Genomic DNA, 17,983 nt, shown 5'->3' on the forward strand with positions numbered 1-17,983 from the left:
TTAATTTAAGAACTTGGATTTTATGTAAACAACTTTCAGGTCTGTTTCCATGGTAGAAATAGTTGGAGAGGGTGGGGATTGGTAAGGTGAATAGCGTTTCATGCCATCACCTTGGTCACTGATTGTATTGGCACCATCGACTAGGCAAACGGTGAAGCGGAGCTGTAGTTTAGGGTGGGGCCCCCTTCATAGGAATTTCGTTTCCAATGGCCACCTATGTAAGGGTAAATAGGGCATCGGTGACCTTGAAAATGCGACTCTGAAAAATACTGTGTGTAACTGCGTCTAACTGCGACCTTCAGGCTTTGGGTGGCGAATGGTTTAAAGCGAAATGCATTTGGATTGCTTTCGCGGCATACATCAGTATCTCCTTCGTTCAATAGAAACAAACGTGAGTGTGCATTTGCTCTCGGGTGCAAGACATTCTCATGCATCGCTTGTTTTTGATGTGTATGGGGCGAAATACACCACGAATGCTACTTTTTAGACTTCGGGATTAAAATTCATTACTGAGACTTAGTGTTAGGTACTGTTTATTGCCTAAACCAAACAAAAGTAATTATACATGCTTATGGTGAACTCCGGAATGGTTAGAAGTTTAGAAGTGTTTAGCGAGCAAAGTCAAGTGACCGTCTGATAATGAGTCGAAGCATGGGGTTTTCCAGCATTCACATTATGGCTTCTAAGAGCGCGCTTAAGTATTGTATCTGCAAGAATCCTGTGTAATATACCATCTCACAATATCCCTAAGACGGATTCCGGTGAAATTCACCAACTTCTTCCAATTAAATAGCTTAATTGGCACCTCAGCAGTGAGATCTACTTCAGACATTACATACAAATTTGATACAAATGCGCGTACATAATACTTCCTACCTTGTTCACATGGAAATTAGCATCGAATTAGGGTTAAACGCCACAGCTATGATCTACAATCCTCTCAAATGTGCATCCAACAAACAGTTGGACTTAAAAGGTCGCCGACGCAGGCTTGCTGATCAGACCCACATTTAGAGCGAGGGTGGTTAGTCATGGTTTGACCTCGGATGAAATCACGACATCAACCACTTCCAGAATACTTCATCAGAATTCATTCTATGCATATTTGGCACACTTGCACCCAATTAACAGAGAATATTATAATTTATGGGAAAGTGTTCCCATTGCATGCAGGCCGTCGTTTTCACCACTTAGGTGGCTTGTGCTTTTTGATGGCCCAAATTCATCAGATTTGCATTCCAGCAGTAAAGGACCAAAGTATGAGTAGGGTTGATCGACGTAGTGTTCCGCCATCTCGGAGGGCAAGGATGAGGCCGAGCAGGCGTCGCACGCGAAATGACTCATCGGTGCGCGTGCACGGGCTTGCGTACGACCATGCCAGCACCAGGATGTCGCGGCCACGCCAGCCGTGTGACTCAGCCCGAATGTGCATCGACGGCGGAACTGTGCTCTCGGCTGACAAAAATTTGAAGTAGGGCAAGTGTTTTGTCCACCATCCCACATCTCCCCACCTAACGCCACCGCCATAATGACATGGTGATTAAAACTGTTACACACTCCATGTGGAGCAATGCGATTACAATCACATGTGAGCATCCCTCTCCGCTAGCCCTGTGGCCATGCAGTAGATACAAGGGCTCAGATCCTCAAAACTGTGTATACAACAGGGATTTTATGTTCTGATTTCGTTTCCTGAAAGGGCAATTTTATTCCCCTTGTTACAATACATCGGACACTGGGCACTTCGGGATGTACACTGTTAAGGCTGACGCCAAATTTCTTTATTATCATACAAACTTCGCACGCAAAATATTACCAATAAAAAATAGACAGACGAAAGTATAACTTTTACTCAAAGATTGAATTTGCGATCCCCTCTTAAATCGGCTTAAAAGCCTATTAAAAGCTATGGCGTTCTTACTGTCTTAGATAGAAGAACAAGTATATTGTAGACCAGCTTTCATTGCAAGCCAAACCGGCACGCAGGCAATGTGGCTTGTCCCATTGGCTGTGCAAAAGAAAGATGGGCAATCAGCCAGCTGCAACCATCAGTCTTCCTACCGTTCAAGCTTTGCCACACATTTGGGTCTACCTTTGGGGAATTTTTAATTTCAACACCAACAAACAATTGACTGCACGGCAAGCTTCAAATAGTATCTAGGCCATTTGCCCCACTGCATCGAATGAATGGCCAATAGCATTTGGCTAAGAAAATTTGCCTGTATCACAAGAACTAAGTCCTTACCGCACAACTCTTTAATGCACGCTGGTAACTGTGACTCTAACGGTTACAGCTTTTAACAGGTCAGTCTGTGTGGATTGGCATCTTTACTGGGTTGTTAATGCGCCGATGCATTGCGAAGGTCATTCATACATCATCGATCACATTGAGGGATGCACATTGTGATAAAAAAATGCCAGAATTAATTTGTTGATCCAATTGGACAGTAGATGGTAATTTCCATGAGTTGTAATTGCTTTGAGTCAATTGAGACTGGAGTGAGAAGATAATGAAACAGGGTAAGAAAGCAGAAGTAGAAATGGCCTTGATTACGAATGCCCGATTTTGGACGGCTGCAAATTCGTAGAGATGGCCATGGCTGCGTTTCGTATGCAAGATCATTTTGCAGAAGGAAATATGACGACTACACCGGTGGGCGGACACAAGTTTGCTGCATTCCACCTTATGATCAATTTGCGTCGCACGAATAAGGTGAACTGGTGTCCAGTTTATCGCAAAGTGAGGAAAATGTCAACTGATTTATCAAGAAGTGCCGGCGCATTTCCTTCATCAATTTGCTTAAGTCACCTGTGGCAGGGGTTTCCCCATCGAAATCACGTGAGTCTCATAGGTAATGTACCAAGTGGCATGAATTGGATGTCCGAAACTACCACTATACTAAAATTTAAATGGGAAAGTTTTGATACCATCCCACAGGTGTGTTTTAGGCTTTCAAGTAATAACGGTTTCGACAATAACCGGAAATGTACCATTGAAAATGAAATATATGACAAGTTTTTTTTTTTCACTTCATGGTGAAATATTGAAGCATTCAAGTGATTGAATGCATAAAGCGGATTAGAAACCAGAGGATAAACTACATAACATCGTATTCCGTTAGTGCACATCACGTGTATATCCAGCTGATGCTTGGGGTTTGAGGGTACCAGATGCTATTACGATGAGTTTTAAAATAACAGCCTAGAACTGCTAGTTAGATCTGTTACTTGTCCCTACTACAAGACAGTTATTGGGTATAATTACCACAAAATGGAGTATGGTTGCTACATGCAAATTAGGAAGCCCATTTGACAGAAATCCCGCAAATATGAAACCCACGAGTACAATGACCTAAGTTAAATACGCCTGTGGAAATTTGGAATCCGACAGACCGGGCGAAAAAAGGGAATCAGTGGGGTGGCTGAGTGTAAGGCGCCCGAGATGCGATGCATGCAAGAGATAAATTCACCATCATTCAGGAGGAATTGGCATTCAGAGTAGTAGTGTTTAATTATGGGAAGTATGAGATCAAGGGCCACACTTGAGTTCGAGAATGAATTAGTAGTGCGATTTCTTCCACACGAATGCGCATGTTTAGCAGTGGAGTTTGTTTGATCAACTTTGGCCTTGACAGTTGTACTGTTTAAGTTATTTCAAAACCTCCTCTAGGCCAAATGACTCCAAATATGCATTAGAAACTCTCGCTCGAATAAACATGGCGGAATTCCCTATGAAAACATTAAAATTGTTTCGTTTGACTGCGAGGGCACTTTAACCTTCGTGGGTCACGCTCACCATCTGCGGCATGGTCTTCAAGCCATGTTAGGGGCCCCCAGCTATTATGACCGGAGTAGCAGTAGCACGATACCTGCCTTAAGACGGACTAGGGTAGGAGGGGAGTGGAAAATAAACCAACTTCGTGTAATACGAATAAGCCTACCACAACAGAGCAAGCTTCGTTATCACAAACGATGGACACTGTAATCCACTTGCTGAAGTGCTTTATTACATGGTGGTGAAGCTATATCGAGTAAAGATGTTATTGCAAATTCCATCATTTAGTGGTAAAATTTATTTTGAGACGATAAACTTTAGCATCCATTCAGGAAGATCATGTGACTGCCTACATGGAACAACACTAAATTGCAGAGGGTAGTATCTCTCCATATCCGAGACACGTTTTCTGGTATGCTTTCTTGGCAACACGTAAATCAGGCACAGTGGCCCAAGAAATTAGTGCCTTGTTCAATACAGCTACCAGTAACATCTTTATTTTCAAGTCAGATCAGTGAAGTGTAGTGCACATATCCACAAACGGATTTAGGCGTAGACTATGCGCCATTGTGGACGCGAAATTCAAATAAGCTTCGCAGCCCCGATGCCAGTTCGAGCTCACAAGGCAAAATCTAACCAAGGCAAACTGGACAATTGCAACATTAAGAGGGACGTGTCATGTGAGTGCAAAAATGTTATGGCATCCATGAAAAGAAGGTGTTGGAGAAGTGATTTTACGGAATTCATAAAACTGATAAGTTCAGCCATGGATTTTTGTACATGGCAAATAATAATTAATTACCAACCAGCTCCTCAGATTTCTCCGAGAGGTCACATTTTCTTATGGAAGGATTTACTAAAGTTAAACGTACTTTTAACTAGGTAGTTTATTATACTTCATACATGAGCGATCACTGTGATACACGCTTATTTCTAACACGATGGAAAATACACACAATTTTGTGCGTTATTTTTGTGCAGACAGAAAGACTAGATACTACAAATTTTTACTGCTGATCCTGGCGGCAATGATTGTGGAATGCGGTCTCACGACTGTCTCAACTACTGGCCCCGTTTGACTGCGATAACGAGTTCGTTGTACTCGTCCATTAGCGTCTGTAGCTTCTTTCGACGGTCACTAGCTGTTTTGAGCCAGGATGCCAGCACAGACTCACCTGAAGTGGAGGACTGAAAGTTAGAGGTTTCAGGATGAACTCATAGTGCAGTAAGGACAATAAGGAATTAGGGTTCCTAGGCTTAATGCTTTATCGAGCAGTACCGACTGGGTTTTGCAAATAAGAAATATTTTTTGCAGCATTGGGAAAATAACTCTCTTTTATGATCATTACTGAAACACGCACCATAAATCATCAAGGACGCTAAACTGCATTCCATTGAAAGGAAACAAAAAGTGGCCCATTCTATTCAGCTGTCTTCTGATCATGAATGTTACCAATGAAAATAAACGAAAGGATAATATTAAAGGATAAGCAGTTTTACATTAAATTGACATGTTTACCTTTTTTGGGAAGCTATCCACTATGAAGACAGAAAGTACAATTATAACTCTGCTATGTTAAGATTTATTCCAAGTTAATAAAATAGTTTGGGGCTGGTTAGACGAATGCAAAATGCGACTAGGCAACTGATCCCACAACACAGGACAGCCAAGTGGTGTGAAAATAAAAATCAAGATATATGTAAAGCAGAGCCAAATTATGTACTTTATTTTGTGTAACTGATAAATAGGTATCAATTAAGAGGTTACCAACGGTAACTCGATTTTGAATAAGTGGCAAGTCTCGTGGGATCGCCAAGATTAGGGTTGTCAATATGAAGCTTATTTGAAAGTGTGATATCCCTTTGAATTACACGTATTTCGCTCTATTTCAAATGAATCAAAGACTGATAATTTATGGTTTTTTTTGCCCACCAAAATCAAAGGAATGATCCTCCAATTACAATTTTATAAAAAATGGATTTCACAGATTATGGATTACACAAGTGGCTTTTTCTGGCAAATCGCAAATTATTGCCCAAACTTTAGTAAGCATTCTTGTATTAATAGATACTTTTGGAAATAGCGACATTTTTGGGTTTAGTAAAGCTGAAAAACGTACGAAATATGAAACCAGCTGCAGCTAATGAATGATGTTAGCGAATCGCTAACGCAGTGTAAATGTTAGAGCACGGATACTTTCCTTAACCATGATATAAAATGCACCGATGCTTACGAAGCTTTTTGCCATCGCGGTCGCGTTTTGATGTGGAGACAGTGTCTGCTTTCAGGTCCACCTCATTGCTGGGGCCAAGAAGCTCCTGCTGATCTCCGAATTCGTTTTCAAGGATGATTCGAACTCCCGAAGCTACTTTCTGAAAACTTGATCCCATTCAACGCTATTTAGAGAAAAATAATCCATGCGGTTAAAAACACCAATTCATTCATCATCCGGTGTGACCACATAACTAATGATAAATAAAGACGCGTCTCCTATTTGGTATAGCATGGCTTGTAGCACTAATAGCTATTAGCAAATAAACATTAATTTTGACGGCAAAAGAAGAATGTGGTCGGAAGTAAAGTAGCTGTCAAGTTCAATAGGTGGGGTAATAGACTTGGATAGACTGTGATGATCCCCAAATCACACCTCAATTGTTATGAATGCGGTCTCCACTGTGAATGGGCGCATACGCCAATGATGCTATTTATTCTATCGTTTAGCTTTCATTTCCTCATTATTTCGGGCCATAAATATGGTAACCATTCGATTCTGCAATTAACTAAAACAAGTACTTAATCCTACAAAATGTATCGTACCTTGATGAGTGAAGATTAGTGAGAATGTATTTATGGAGTTTTACAACGAATTTGACGCATGAGCATGGTACATTTGCACCATACAGGCACAACTTGTCAAATTGTACCAAACTTTTTAACTTCTTGGAGAATAAACGTGGGCCCTTTTGACTGTTTTCAAAGCACTGACTTGTGAGACCCAACCTTCTTTCTAACAGATACTGCGGGGTGACATTAGTGACAGTTCGTCTACTTCACTTTGTCATCTTTTCGTTGATTAGAAAAAGTATCAAAAGCAGTAATTGAAATGCTAAGATGCTTTTAAGAACGGCCATGGGAGGAGTGAGATAGTGTAAGCAACGCTGATTAAATCTAAGGCTAAGAGTGTACTCGAAATTGGGGACCTGTGAACCGTGATTCCACTTAGCTTGACTAGGATTTAAAACCGTTGCGTCAAAGTATGTTTACCGAACCGATTTTTTTTTCAAATGCGACAAAGGGAACAAAGTCTCTACAAAAAGCATAAGCTGGATTAATGCACCATCTCGCCCATTTGGACTTTGATAGTGAAAAGTTTTTTGACGAACCCTTCGTAAACTGAATGCCAGAAATATTGTTGAAATGAATAAATATTATCGGTTCATTTTTTGATGACAGCCGCAACAGCAAAGGCATTTGAAATTCAATAGAATATAATCCCAACCATTACAGGGACCATAGCTTCTTTTCGAAAGTTAATGGCACCCGACCAAACGACATGATTGGCCATATTAAGCCATAGGAAGGGCTAGGAATTTGGCTATACTACATAGTGCGTAGACAAATGTTGAACAGAAGAAATGGGTGGGAAAAAGTACCAGAATATTGAGAAACTTGGAATCAATTGAGGTGACCTTTGGAGCGAACGCCTGAAGGTGAGTAGATCCCTCGACAAGAGCACAGAGTGCAAGATATAAATATGCAAATTTACCAAACCCATTTAAGTAATAAGTGACGTCAGAAAAGTTTAATTAGTGTTCCCGAGATGACTTCTAATGAGACAAGCCTTGTGGAACACAAAAGGAAAAACACCAGCATGGCAAGAAGTGCCCGTGATTTGCATGGTGCCAACCTTTCCATCAGTACACCGGCGTAAGCTACGTCCAGAGCTGCAGTTTCAGTGTGTTCAACCACAAAACGCTGCCAACTTTCGGTGGGACGTGCGCCTAGTTTACTGCGCACAATTTAAGGGCCTCTATAGTAATCATTAAGTGGCCAAATTGGAAACATGAATTACACCTCCGCTTAAAAAAAAAGGTGGTAATTTGGTTTAAGTAGCATCCATTAGTATAACATACGTGACTACTATCTTCACATTATCATTGCTATTCATTGAAAACTGCTTAGTCATAGTGAGGGCGCGATGGAATAGATTTTCCTGACAATTAAGTGGAAACAGTACACCTCCTTTGTGAAATGTATAGTTTTGATTTTTATTTGCATATTTTAGTCTTTACATCAATTGATCGTGTATCTTGTGCAAGAGATGAATAAGTATACTTGATTGGCAAAACTGCAGGCAGATGTTTTGACACACTTCCAATCACAGTCGCCTTACCATCTTCAATCGCAGACATTTGAACGACCTAACGAGGTTCCAGCAGTTGGATTAAACTTTCACAAACGTCATACTATTGTTCACGAAGCGAGAAGACTTTGGCACTTAGATGTATATTTTTTAGGGAATTACTTGAATGTTAGTACTGTCACTAAACAATATTAAACTATAAAAAGGGTATATTATGAGAATACCATGAACTTAAAGTAATGCTAGATTTTTGAATTCTTTACTAGCGCACACTAATTGCCTATCTGATTTTAGCCGACAGTGGTGTCACCTTTAAAGTGATTGCCATTTTATACAAAGCGGATTAGGGAGAGGGAATGTTTTGTTTCAGTCTAATTAGTGCGTGACTAGGGTTACAAGCCAGACAGTAAAACAAAGTTAAGATTTTCCGTGCCTTTTATTTTTATGACTTTGATTTCATAAAAATCAGGAAGCAACATCCACCCCTGAGACACCTGAGGAAGGGCATTGAAGAGTAATGCATTTGAGTTCATCATTGATGTATGTATGAACACCGGAGAGGGCATACTCAAGCGCCCGCTTTGTATGCTTGTTCAAAGTACAAATTTCGAGTGGAGTGTGCGTTGAACTTTAAGCAATTTCTGCGAAAGCACCAGCTACTGCGTAGCCAAGAGAGTCCGAGAAGCACTTTAAACCATTAGCGATGAAAAAAGTGTATGAATACAGCCAACAGCTAATTCGCATTTGCATATTTATGCAACAGCTAGCCTTCTGATTTACGATTTGTGCTCGGGGTAAGGCTAGTAGCAAAAACGGTTCAGTCCAATCAAAATGTAGTATCCTGAGGGTTAAATAAACTGCGCGACTAGGTAGAGCAGGATTTTGGGAACAATGTATTCTAATACGTCGTGCAATATTATAAAGAATTACATTGCTTAAGGAAGGGATAATTGATCAAAAAACCCCTGGAAGGTATGTCACACTACTCAACAGATCGAAAAGACTTTTTATGTCACAAATGTTGACTAACCAAAATCCACAAAAGCTAAGGAGGCCATAGTAAAACTGTTAAGAAATTTTTAGCTGAAGTGGGCACATCATGTTAAAGCTAATGTGTTTGAACTAGACAATTTTTGGGAGACCTATCACAACCCATAGATGTACTTATTTGCCTTACAATTTTGATACTATAGATGTTTGAAAATGAAAAAAAAAGTAAATATTGTCTAGAGACATTCAAAGAGACAGATTTGTGCAGCAAATATCATAGTCATTGAGTTTTTTCCAAAAACTTTTCTGCTTTAAAACGGATAGTCCAAGACGCATCACATCGTTCATTTTGGAATGAAAAATAATTCCTAATCTAGTGTGCTTGCTCAGATGCTTCGGACAGGACTGGCGGTAACAGGTGAGATAAGCTGCAACGCTGTCCAAGTAAAAAGTGCTAAAAATCTAGCGATATAGACTTGAAGAAGGCATTACAGGCAAGGGAGGGGAATGAGAGAGGGGAAGAAGGCAACCCGAACTCACCTCGGCCTCGTCGCCACGGCGCTGCGGAACTGTGGAGTGAGCACAGTGCAGCACATGGACTCGCACCCACGCACACGCATGCACGCACCATCAGTTTGCAAACACCCGCCCACACAGACACACACGAACTTTGCTACGCGATTACACAAATGCATGGGCGCCGGTAAGGCCCCCAGCTGCATTGGTGAGTTGTTGTTATTGGTGGACGAGGAGAGAACTGAGGCCATCACATCGTTACGATATCGTTCAACGGAGATCAAGGGAAGCAAGACAGTGCGCGACTGTATAGTGTTGAAACTTTGTGATTTCTCACCTCACATGTGGACTCCCCTGACCGATTAAACCTAAAAGAGCAAAACTTGACAGAAACAATATTAAAATTCAGCGTGCCTCTGGTAAAAGGATGCACCGAGAATGGACATTATTGAAAGGTTAGTGATTAGTTCATTTATCTACTTTAATGGAATTTCTTCCCATTTAGGGGTGTGACTTAAAACTGTATTCTCTAGCACCTCCATAAAACTCGGAGTGACTGATCTTAAATCCCACCAGACAATTCCAAAGATGTAACCATAATTCAGTAAAATATTAAAAAGAAGTTTAAGATCTCGTGTAAAAATATCGGTAAGAGTTACTACAAAGAGGATCTGAAAAAAAGAACGGGAAACACTCTCGTGTCAGGCATAAAAATCAAGCATTGTGATTAAATTTCGATAGATTTTACAGGAAAAAAATTGATCAGAATGTCTAGGGAGATGATGATGTCCTTATGCTAGCCTCTCTTGATTTGAATGAGAAATGAAAACTTCTTATACCGTCGAATAGCTTTGAGTACATTTTCGCAATAAAGTATTTCCACGAGCAGGTTATTTGCGGGCATAATAACTTGAAGGTAGTGCAGCACTACTTGGCATCGTTATTGTGGCATAAACTATAGAAAATACCAAAGTCGAGAGTTTTATAAGCACTTCCTTTCCATGGGTGTCATGATGTCACAACGGCTTAGAACAGGAGAACATTCTGCTGATAATCCCTTGTGGCTATGTTCAGTTTTGTGGTTAGACTACTTCACCGACTTTTGTGTTTCAGCTGAACGAGGTACACATCAGGTCATTTTCTCTGCAAAACCAGTAGTTCACCACCAGACAGCTTGGACTTACTGACACAAAAACGTTATTAGAGTTGCTTCAGACTTGTCAAAACAAGAGTGCAAAATTAGATGTTCAACTGAAAGGGACTTAAAAAAACTCAAATATCCAGGTCGAATTTGAGTCTCGAATCTCAGACCAGTGTCGACCCACGAGGACAAAGGATTCTGTTTCCTCTGAATTTCTTATGCAGACATTCTATTGTGATTTTTCGCCTCCACTTTTAGTTGAGCGCTGACGGTTCAACATACTGTACCTGCCTGTTTAAAATCTCCTAATGATTAGATGAATTTGAATAGTTTAAAAGCGACACTTAAGTTACAATTAAAAGATCCACGATTAATTTTATTCCAATCCAATGTGGATCACAAGGCATTTGTGGAAAATTCACACACGATTGAATTCTAGAGTTTAATCTGCCGTGGTCTTGGTGTCCAGTGAGTCATAAAATCGTGATGGACTGGCTGGGTTGAAGCGGGTAGGGCCTATATTTGGTCAAGAAGTTGGTGCAAAGACGGGCTTTCAGACACATTGCGTCGAGCCCTCGGTTATTTTGCAGTCACTGCGATCCCGCGTGACCGACAATCGTATCCGTTTTAAATGACATTCCATTATTTCTTCAGTGGCAAAGGTCGCGCCGTAGCCGAATAAGGGTCAAGTTAAGTTGCAATTTTCTGATTATTCGTTCTGATAAAATCACACTGAACAGAGGGTAGGGACACCTGTCTAAGCAGAGAAGTAAAATGGCATCTTTTATGAAGTAAACAACAGAAAAAGCGGAAGAGAGAGTTTTCAATTAGCAGATGCATTAGTGTTACAATAAAAGATGTTACCTAGAGATGGCCCTCATGTAAATATGCGATCAGTTAAGGACTTTACTGCTAAACTACTCTTAGTAGCAAAAGGTATGAGAAAAGGCACAATTTTGCCCTTGAAATTGCCCTGGAGTTTTCTTCCAGTGGTGTACTAAATTACCATTGCAGCTAAATACATGACGCATTAATTTCTTGCTTATAGAAAGAAACGGCTGCCCTACTTGTATACTTTGGCAGGGATGCCATGGCCACTGATGTCAGCGATCTTGTTAAAAGCGAAGAGGGATTGCACCAAACAAGAGCTATAGAATGGAATTCAATAAGGCTACTCTGTAATAACTCTTCAACGATAGGAAAACCTTGGAACCATTTAACAAAGTAGTGTTATTCAAAGCAAATCCACGTGGATGAACAAGTAGCAGAATAGAAAGGAGACCGAAAACTCACGCTTAGATCGGTCATAACTTAAGGAAATGTTAAACACTTTCCCTTTTAGCACAGTCCTTTGTATGAATTAATCTGTGGAATATGATCTGGTTGAGGGAGAGATGACGAGCCGTGGATTTCACCAGGCAGTTTACTGTGTTTGCCGATTTTCGGCCTAATTTACGGAATTTAACTTTTCGGGCAAAGGCTACACTTGAAGAGCCCTTCTCAGAAGGATGCGAGGAAAATACTGATGAGTAAATGTAGATTTTGCGAAAAATATGGATTTTAGTGGCAGTGTGCTGCCTATACTTCGCCCTTGATGTACGGTGTGTTTAGGGTGTGTGAAGTAATTCACTCGAATTTACCAATCTTTGTGATGAATCGCCAAGCCATGGCCATTTAAACGACACCATGCCTATATTTTATGGCTTTATATGCCTCAACGTGTACAAATTTATCATCAGAATGGTAGTCACCAAATCCATTCAAGTTAGTTTTATGGCAAATTAGAAATGCTCACCAACTTGGGAGAAGAGTTTCTGAGATGTTCAATCGCCATAAGACAACATAGTCACTAGCCGGAGGAGCATAATGCTGAGACGAAATTGAGTTCGTGTCTTATTTGTATTTCCGTGTCGGCACAGAACAAAGACATTAACTGGAGTTCACAAGTGCCTTGTGAACACAAGCACCCCGCGAATATGGTGATAAAGGACGCCTGCACTGCGCAATGAAATCGTAGCAATTCACCGTGGAAACAGCGTACATTCATTAACCTGGAAGCTCCAACTCCCAGCAGCTTCTTAACCTTTGTAAAAATAGGTGAAACTCCTTAACTCAACTGACAATTGTTAAATTAAGACAGAATGGGATTAGTGCAGCCGCAGTTACTCGGCGCAATTTACCATCTGTGCGTCATTCAGCAACATTCCAAATGCCGTTGCTTCCCACAGTGAAAATAGGTAATATTACACTTGCATTTGAAATCACGAGCCAAAACCTAGGATATTATGGGTTTTGGTAAAGAAGTTAATGAAAGACCAAATATTTATTTTTCTTGGGGATACGAATCCTTAGCCCTAGCACTAAAGCTCAGCACATTCTATATAGTTACTGTTTGCCCATTACTGCAACCAGGGTAGGGCCGGAAGCTGAAGCATATTAATGTGGTGCTTTGTTTGTGAGCTTATCGCGTGGGCGCTTTGAACCGCCCGTTTGAGCTTTCGCTTTGGGGCATGGCTCCTCGGGTCATGCTGGTAGTCTCTCAGGCTTTCTTAACGTTAAAACCTATACATTTTCTTACTACTTACGCCCACGACGACCTCAACAAAGTCTCGGCATGTTAAGTTGGTTCTATAAATTGGACATAAGAAAGATATAAGCAAGTTTTCTGGACATATTTTACAGACCGGTCCAAAGAGTTTACTTCTCCGAAAGAGTAAATACACTAAAATACCTGAGAAAAGATTCATGCCAAGGAATTATACAATGTCATTATACTAGCAAAATCAAAAATGGAAAACGACAGCTAAAAGTGATTAATGCAAACACTAAACATATACCATCCATGAAATGCAAGTGCGGCTGAACAGAGCCGCCGCAACAGCGACTACCGTAAACCGACAAAACTGTTGAAATATAATGAGGTGTATCATATAGCATTAATAAATTTCAAGATAAAGATTGTGTAGTGATTTGATTATCTAAATTGTGTATTATGGAGTCGCCGTAGGTTGTACTTCCACTGCTGTAACGCCCCAGGTCTTTCACAACAGCACAACAGAACATATGTAAATAACATGCAGGAGGGTTGAGAGGCCATTGTCACGGCCTTCTGGCAATGCAGCCTATTGAAAATGCCACTTTCGGGATCTCCACCATCCTAGTAATTAAACACGGCTAGAGAAGAAGTCACTGCATTGTGCCATGACCTTCGGGCCAAGCTAATAGGCTCCCAACTTATTTAGGTTGGTAGTATATGTACCCGGACGGCTCTTCATTGCAGCAAGACTTCAGGAAACTCGGGCCTTGTATCATTACGGGTAATTAGCCATAATCTGTCAAAAGATGTAAGACATTAACACAGCAACAATAGACAATAACTGAGGGTTACTCTTTTGTAATACAATGGCGGTTTTTCCCTCGGTTCTGGTGAGGCCCCACTTTTGTACTTTGAATTAACCCCCTTGTACCTCGCTGGGTGAACTGGCCTTTTGGGCCATGCCAATAGTCCAGACACCTTCTCCGTGCTGAATATACATATTCTGCCTGAGTATTGTGTCTTCTTTCGTCTTCAGGGAGTCTCGGGAAGCTACATTTTAGCATCGGGAAATAGACTTGAGGAGTGGCTTTGAATATTGTAAAGAAAGCCGAACAACCAAAGTCTATCTGTGATTGCCTTAAAGCAGGAACATCTTAGTGAAAACGAAGTGTTTATTGTGATAGACCAAAGGTTTTGTGGAATTTGCAAATACGCAATATCTCCACATGAAACCAAGAATTTTTAAAACAAAGAAATATATTGTTATCGCAGTCATCCTCCTAAAGGTTAATAACGAGTAACTGAATAGTCAAACTGATAGTTTCCTAGACAGTGTCTTGTTATAATAGCTCGGCTATCGTAGGGTAATAACCGGCGCATAATTTCAAACCTTCTAAAACTAAACACCTTTTTAAATCAATGCCTGGTTTTCATTGGTCGAATACGTAAGATGCCTTTTTATCTAAATAATTATTTGGCAGAATGCAACTAATATTCCCTACACCTTTCTCACGCATAAAACAAAGACTACAACCCTCGCTAAAAAATCTAATAATTGGATGCCTCTACTGTTATTAGGTGCGTCTTTAAATTAACTTGCAATATGTAGGGCTTGGCTTCAAATCACGCTAGCCAATCAGTACTATAAACTGTATTGTGTCTGTTAGCGACTGAGGATGCGTTCGTCTTTCGCTAGGACGCTGCATGAGGTAAAAAACCGTGACGGATCACTGGCAAATGCACTAAATAATTCAAAAAATATGGCTATTAATGCAGCTCCATTGCTTCTGGGCACAAGTCTTCCTGATTTGTCCAATCTAAGGTAAGCAACGTCAACCTTGTTCATCTTTCAAGTATTCGCAAACCTACTAAGAAAAAGCATTCCTTCAGCTATGAGAATAGTCTCCTTCCTTCAGCATTTTATCGTCGATCCGTAACTGCAGATTGTGATGGTGATAGGTGAGTGCATCACTATTCCCTAGGGATTCTTAGGTACATTCCCAACCGTCGGGCCATGGATATGGATCGTGCACAATTCTATTTAACTCAGGCTGCAGCGGTATCAGATCCATCATCTCTCCCTAAACCAAATGATCGTATTCTGGAGTTTTCGCATAAGCGTCCATCTGTCCCTGGTCAAGAAGTAATTGCGCATGAAATCAGTAAACCGAAGCAATCTGTGCGCTATATACCCACAGTGAGTTTTGTTTGCAATAAGCATTCTGAGTTCTTGCACATTGAACCAATTGACACCACTAGTGGGCTCATTTTTGTTGCGACTTTATTCTTCATCCTTCCCACTCTAACACGTTTTCACCCTATTTTTAGCGACCAGAAAATGTCTTAGATGCCCCAGACCTTCTTAATGATTACTATCTGAATCTTATTGATTGGTCCAAGCAATACAACATCGCGGTCGCACTTGACAGAGACGTATATTTATGGGACGCTCGCTCCGGCGGTGTCCGACTGCTCATGTCTGCTGGACTCAGCGAGGAGCACATCACTAGTGTGCGCTTCTCACCTCACGATGGCAATGTCCTCGCCGTAGGCACGAGCATGGGTCGCTTGCAGCTGTGGGACGTGGATCAGGCTGCACTTCAGCGCACAATGCTCATGGATGAGAGCGATCCCGCCAGAATCCCAGCCCTTGCCTGGCGGGACCATGTAATTACATCAGCCTCCCGTACAGGCGAAATCAGGCATCATGATATTCGTGTAGCACAACACCTAATCGGCTATTCTGATGCACACACTCAGGGAGGTCTTGGATTGATTACATCTCTTATCTACTTATGCCTTAGGAAATTTGGCCATACCTGTCATCTTTGTTGACCGATTAAATATATCTTACTACTGATTTTGGAAGCTTTCGCTTTACCAAGTTTTTTGCTTTTCAAAAATTGCCTTTGCAGGAGGTATGCGGCTTGCAGTGGTCACCAGACGATCGCTACTTGGCCTCAGGTGGAAATGACAATCTGGTCTGTATTTACTCCGCTAATGGAGCTTTCACACTCGCGGGAGGGCGTCCAGATCACGTTTTTAATGAGCACGCGGCTGCTGTAAAGGCCGTCGCCTGGTGCCCCTGGAAACCGGCTCTCCTGGCAACTGGTGGTGGCACGAGGGATCATCACCTGCGGTTCTGGAATGTCTACTCTGGGGCTTGTGTGCGTGCTGTCGATGTAGAAACTCAGGTAAAATTGGGACCGGAGCAAGTTGTTTTCTTTTTTTGTAAAGCACTATCTTAAGACTAGTTGAACCACTTCGATACCATCTGACTGCGCAAAAATGTGCTTTCTGAAGGCAGCATGTTGATATTGATACTGATGAAACCCAGCTTCATCCATATGCGTGTCTTTTTAATTGAATGGTAAAGCGATTGTTGGAAATATCTGAAAACAGTACCCATGGTAATCATGACATTAGTTGTAAACGTTTTGGAGCTAATAACACAGCTGCATTATTTTAAATATGCTATAAACATTTTGATCTTTATAGGTCTCTGGAATCATTTGGAACGAGGAGTTCCGCGAACTGATAACTGGACACGGAAGTGGTAGTCTTTGTATTTGGAAATATCCAAATATCCAAAAGGTTAAAGAACTCACTGGTAAGTGATTTCAATCTTTGTGACTACTTCTGCCTAAAATAAAAGTATTAGATACTTATCTGCGTCGTCCGTTTGACATGTTGCACTCGCCGTTGTCAAGACAGGCATTTTGCTTTTAGAACATCGGGACAGAGTTCTCTCAATTGTTGCCTCACCGGACAAGGAAATGGTGGCAAGCTGCTCAGCCGACGAGACTCTTCGTATTTGGCATTGCTTTAAAGTGGATAAAACAAAGAAGCGCTTGGAAGAGCAACGAAACACGTCAATTTTTGCCTTCCCACAACCTATGCGTTGAGGTATTTGTTCCATAGTATAACCCTCGTCTAGCTCTTTTTGTGCCTCATGTTTACTTGGATTTATTTCTTTGTGCAGACATATCAACTGTAAGGCAGTCCGTCTCTCTTGGTACCACACTCGAATTGGGGCTCGTGTTGAAACCACGCCTTATGTACATGTTTCTCTGTAGCAAAAACCTTAGCCACAACTTTTTTGCATAATATTACAAATGGCCTTAGAAATTATCTTAATTGAAATACGGGTGTTTACTGGTTGTTGTACGCGGGATTCGCAACAAATGGGTGGATGTTTAGTTTTTATGAACATTAACCTTGAGTTGGTTATAGTTTTATACTACAGAAACAGCTTGCACAGATCAGCCACTTTGATTCGCACACTGGTGTTTTGCCAGAGGGATGTGGAGACTTGGTTGTCAGCTACAAACTAACGCCAAAAGAGACGAGGCGACTCATGGTAATTGGGAGCATTGGTCTTTTGTGGGTTTCCGCTTTGTTTCAAGTCGGGTGAACAATAACCAATCTAATAAATAGTATTATTTAAATAATACTGCGGGGATCGCAATGTGGTACCCAGCTATTGGAACGCCTTTTTTCCAGTAAGTGTGAGCCATCCCCGGGAAGGACGTTTTCCGAGTGTAGCGGTTGTGAGTGCGAGTCATATACGTTGATAAAATTGCAGAGGAGCGTAAATGGTCCTGCTGACCTGTTGAAAGTAAGTTAGTCTTCATTGATGGGAAGGAAGTTGTACTGAAGAG

General features: G+C 41.1%; 2 protein-coding genes across 2 annotated transcripts; one reads left to right on the forward strand and one right to left on the reverse strand. All coding sequences in view use genetic code 11, as the record gives it.

Moving 5' to 3' along the window:
• Nucleotides 1-1,225: 1,225 nt before the first annotated feature.
• Nucleotides 1,226-12,094, reverse strand: EGR_06053 (hypothetical protein; the record flags this gene model as incomplete). Its single annotated transcript, XM_024495302.1, has 7 exons — nucleotides 1,226-1,455; nucleotides 3,797-3,837; nucleotides 4,842-4,950; nucleotides 6,010-6,155; nucleotides 7,684-7,785; nucleotides 9,670-9,950; nucleotides 12,080-12,094. The coding sequence occupies 7 exons, from the start codon at nucleotides 12,092-12,094 to the stop codon at nucleotides 1,226-1,228; spliced, it is 924 nt and encodes a 307-aa protein (XP_024350257.1).
• A 2,904-nt stretch (nucleotides 12,095-14,998) lies between these two features.
• Nucleotides 14,999-17,398, forward strand: EGR_06054 (Cell division cycle protein; the record flags this gene model as incomplete). The annotated part of the gene is made up of 8 exons (XM_024495303.1): nucleotides 14,999-15,144; nucleotides 15,177-15,281; nucleotides 15,315-15,519; nucleotides 15,651-16,040; nucleotides 16,238-16,516; nucleotides 16,821-16,932; nucleotides 17,052-17,193; nucleotides 17,305-17,398. 8 exons carry the CDS (start codon nucleotides 14,999-15,001, stop codon nucleotides 17,396-17,398), a joined length of 1,473 nt encoding a protein of 490 aa, XP_024350258.1.
• Between the last annotated feature and the right edge of the window lie 585 nt (nucleotides 17,399-17,983).

The sequence above is a fragment of the Echinococcus granulosus genome (genome assembly GCF_000524195.1).
Source record: "Echinococcus granulosus chromosome Unknown EG_S00050, whole genome shotgun sequence".
Taxonomy (NCBI): domain Eukaryota; kingdom Metazoa; phylum Platyhelminthes; class Cestoda; order Cyclophyllidea; family Taeniidae; genus Echinococcus; species Echinococcus granulosus.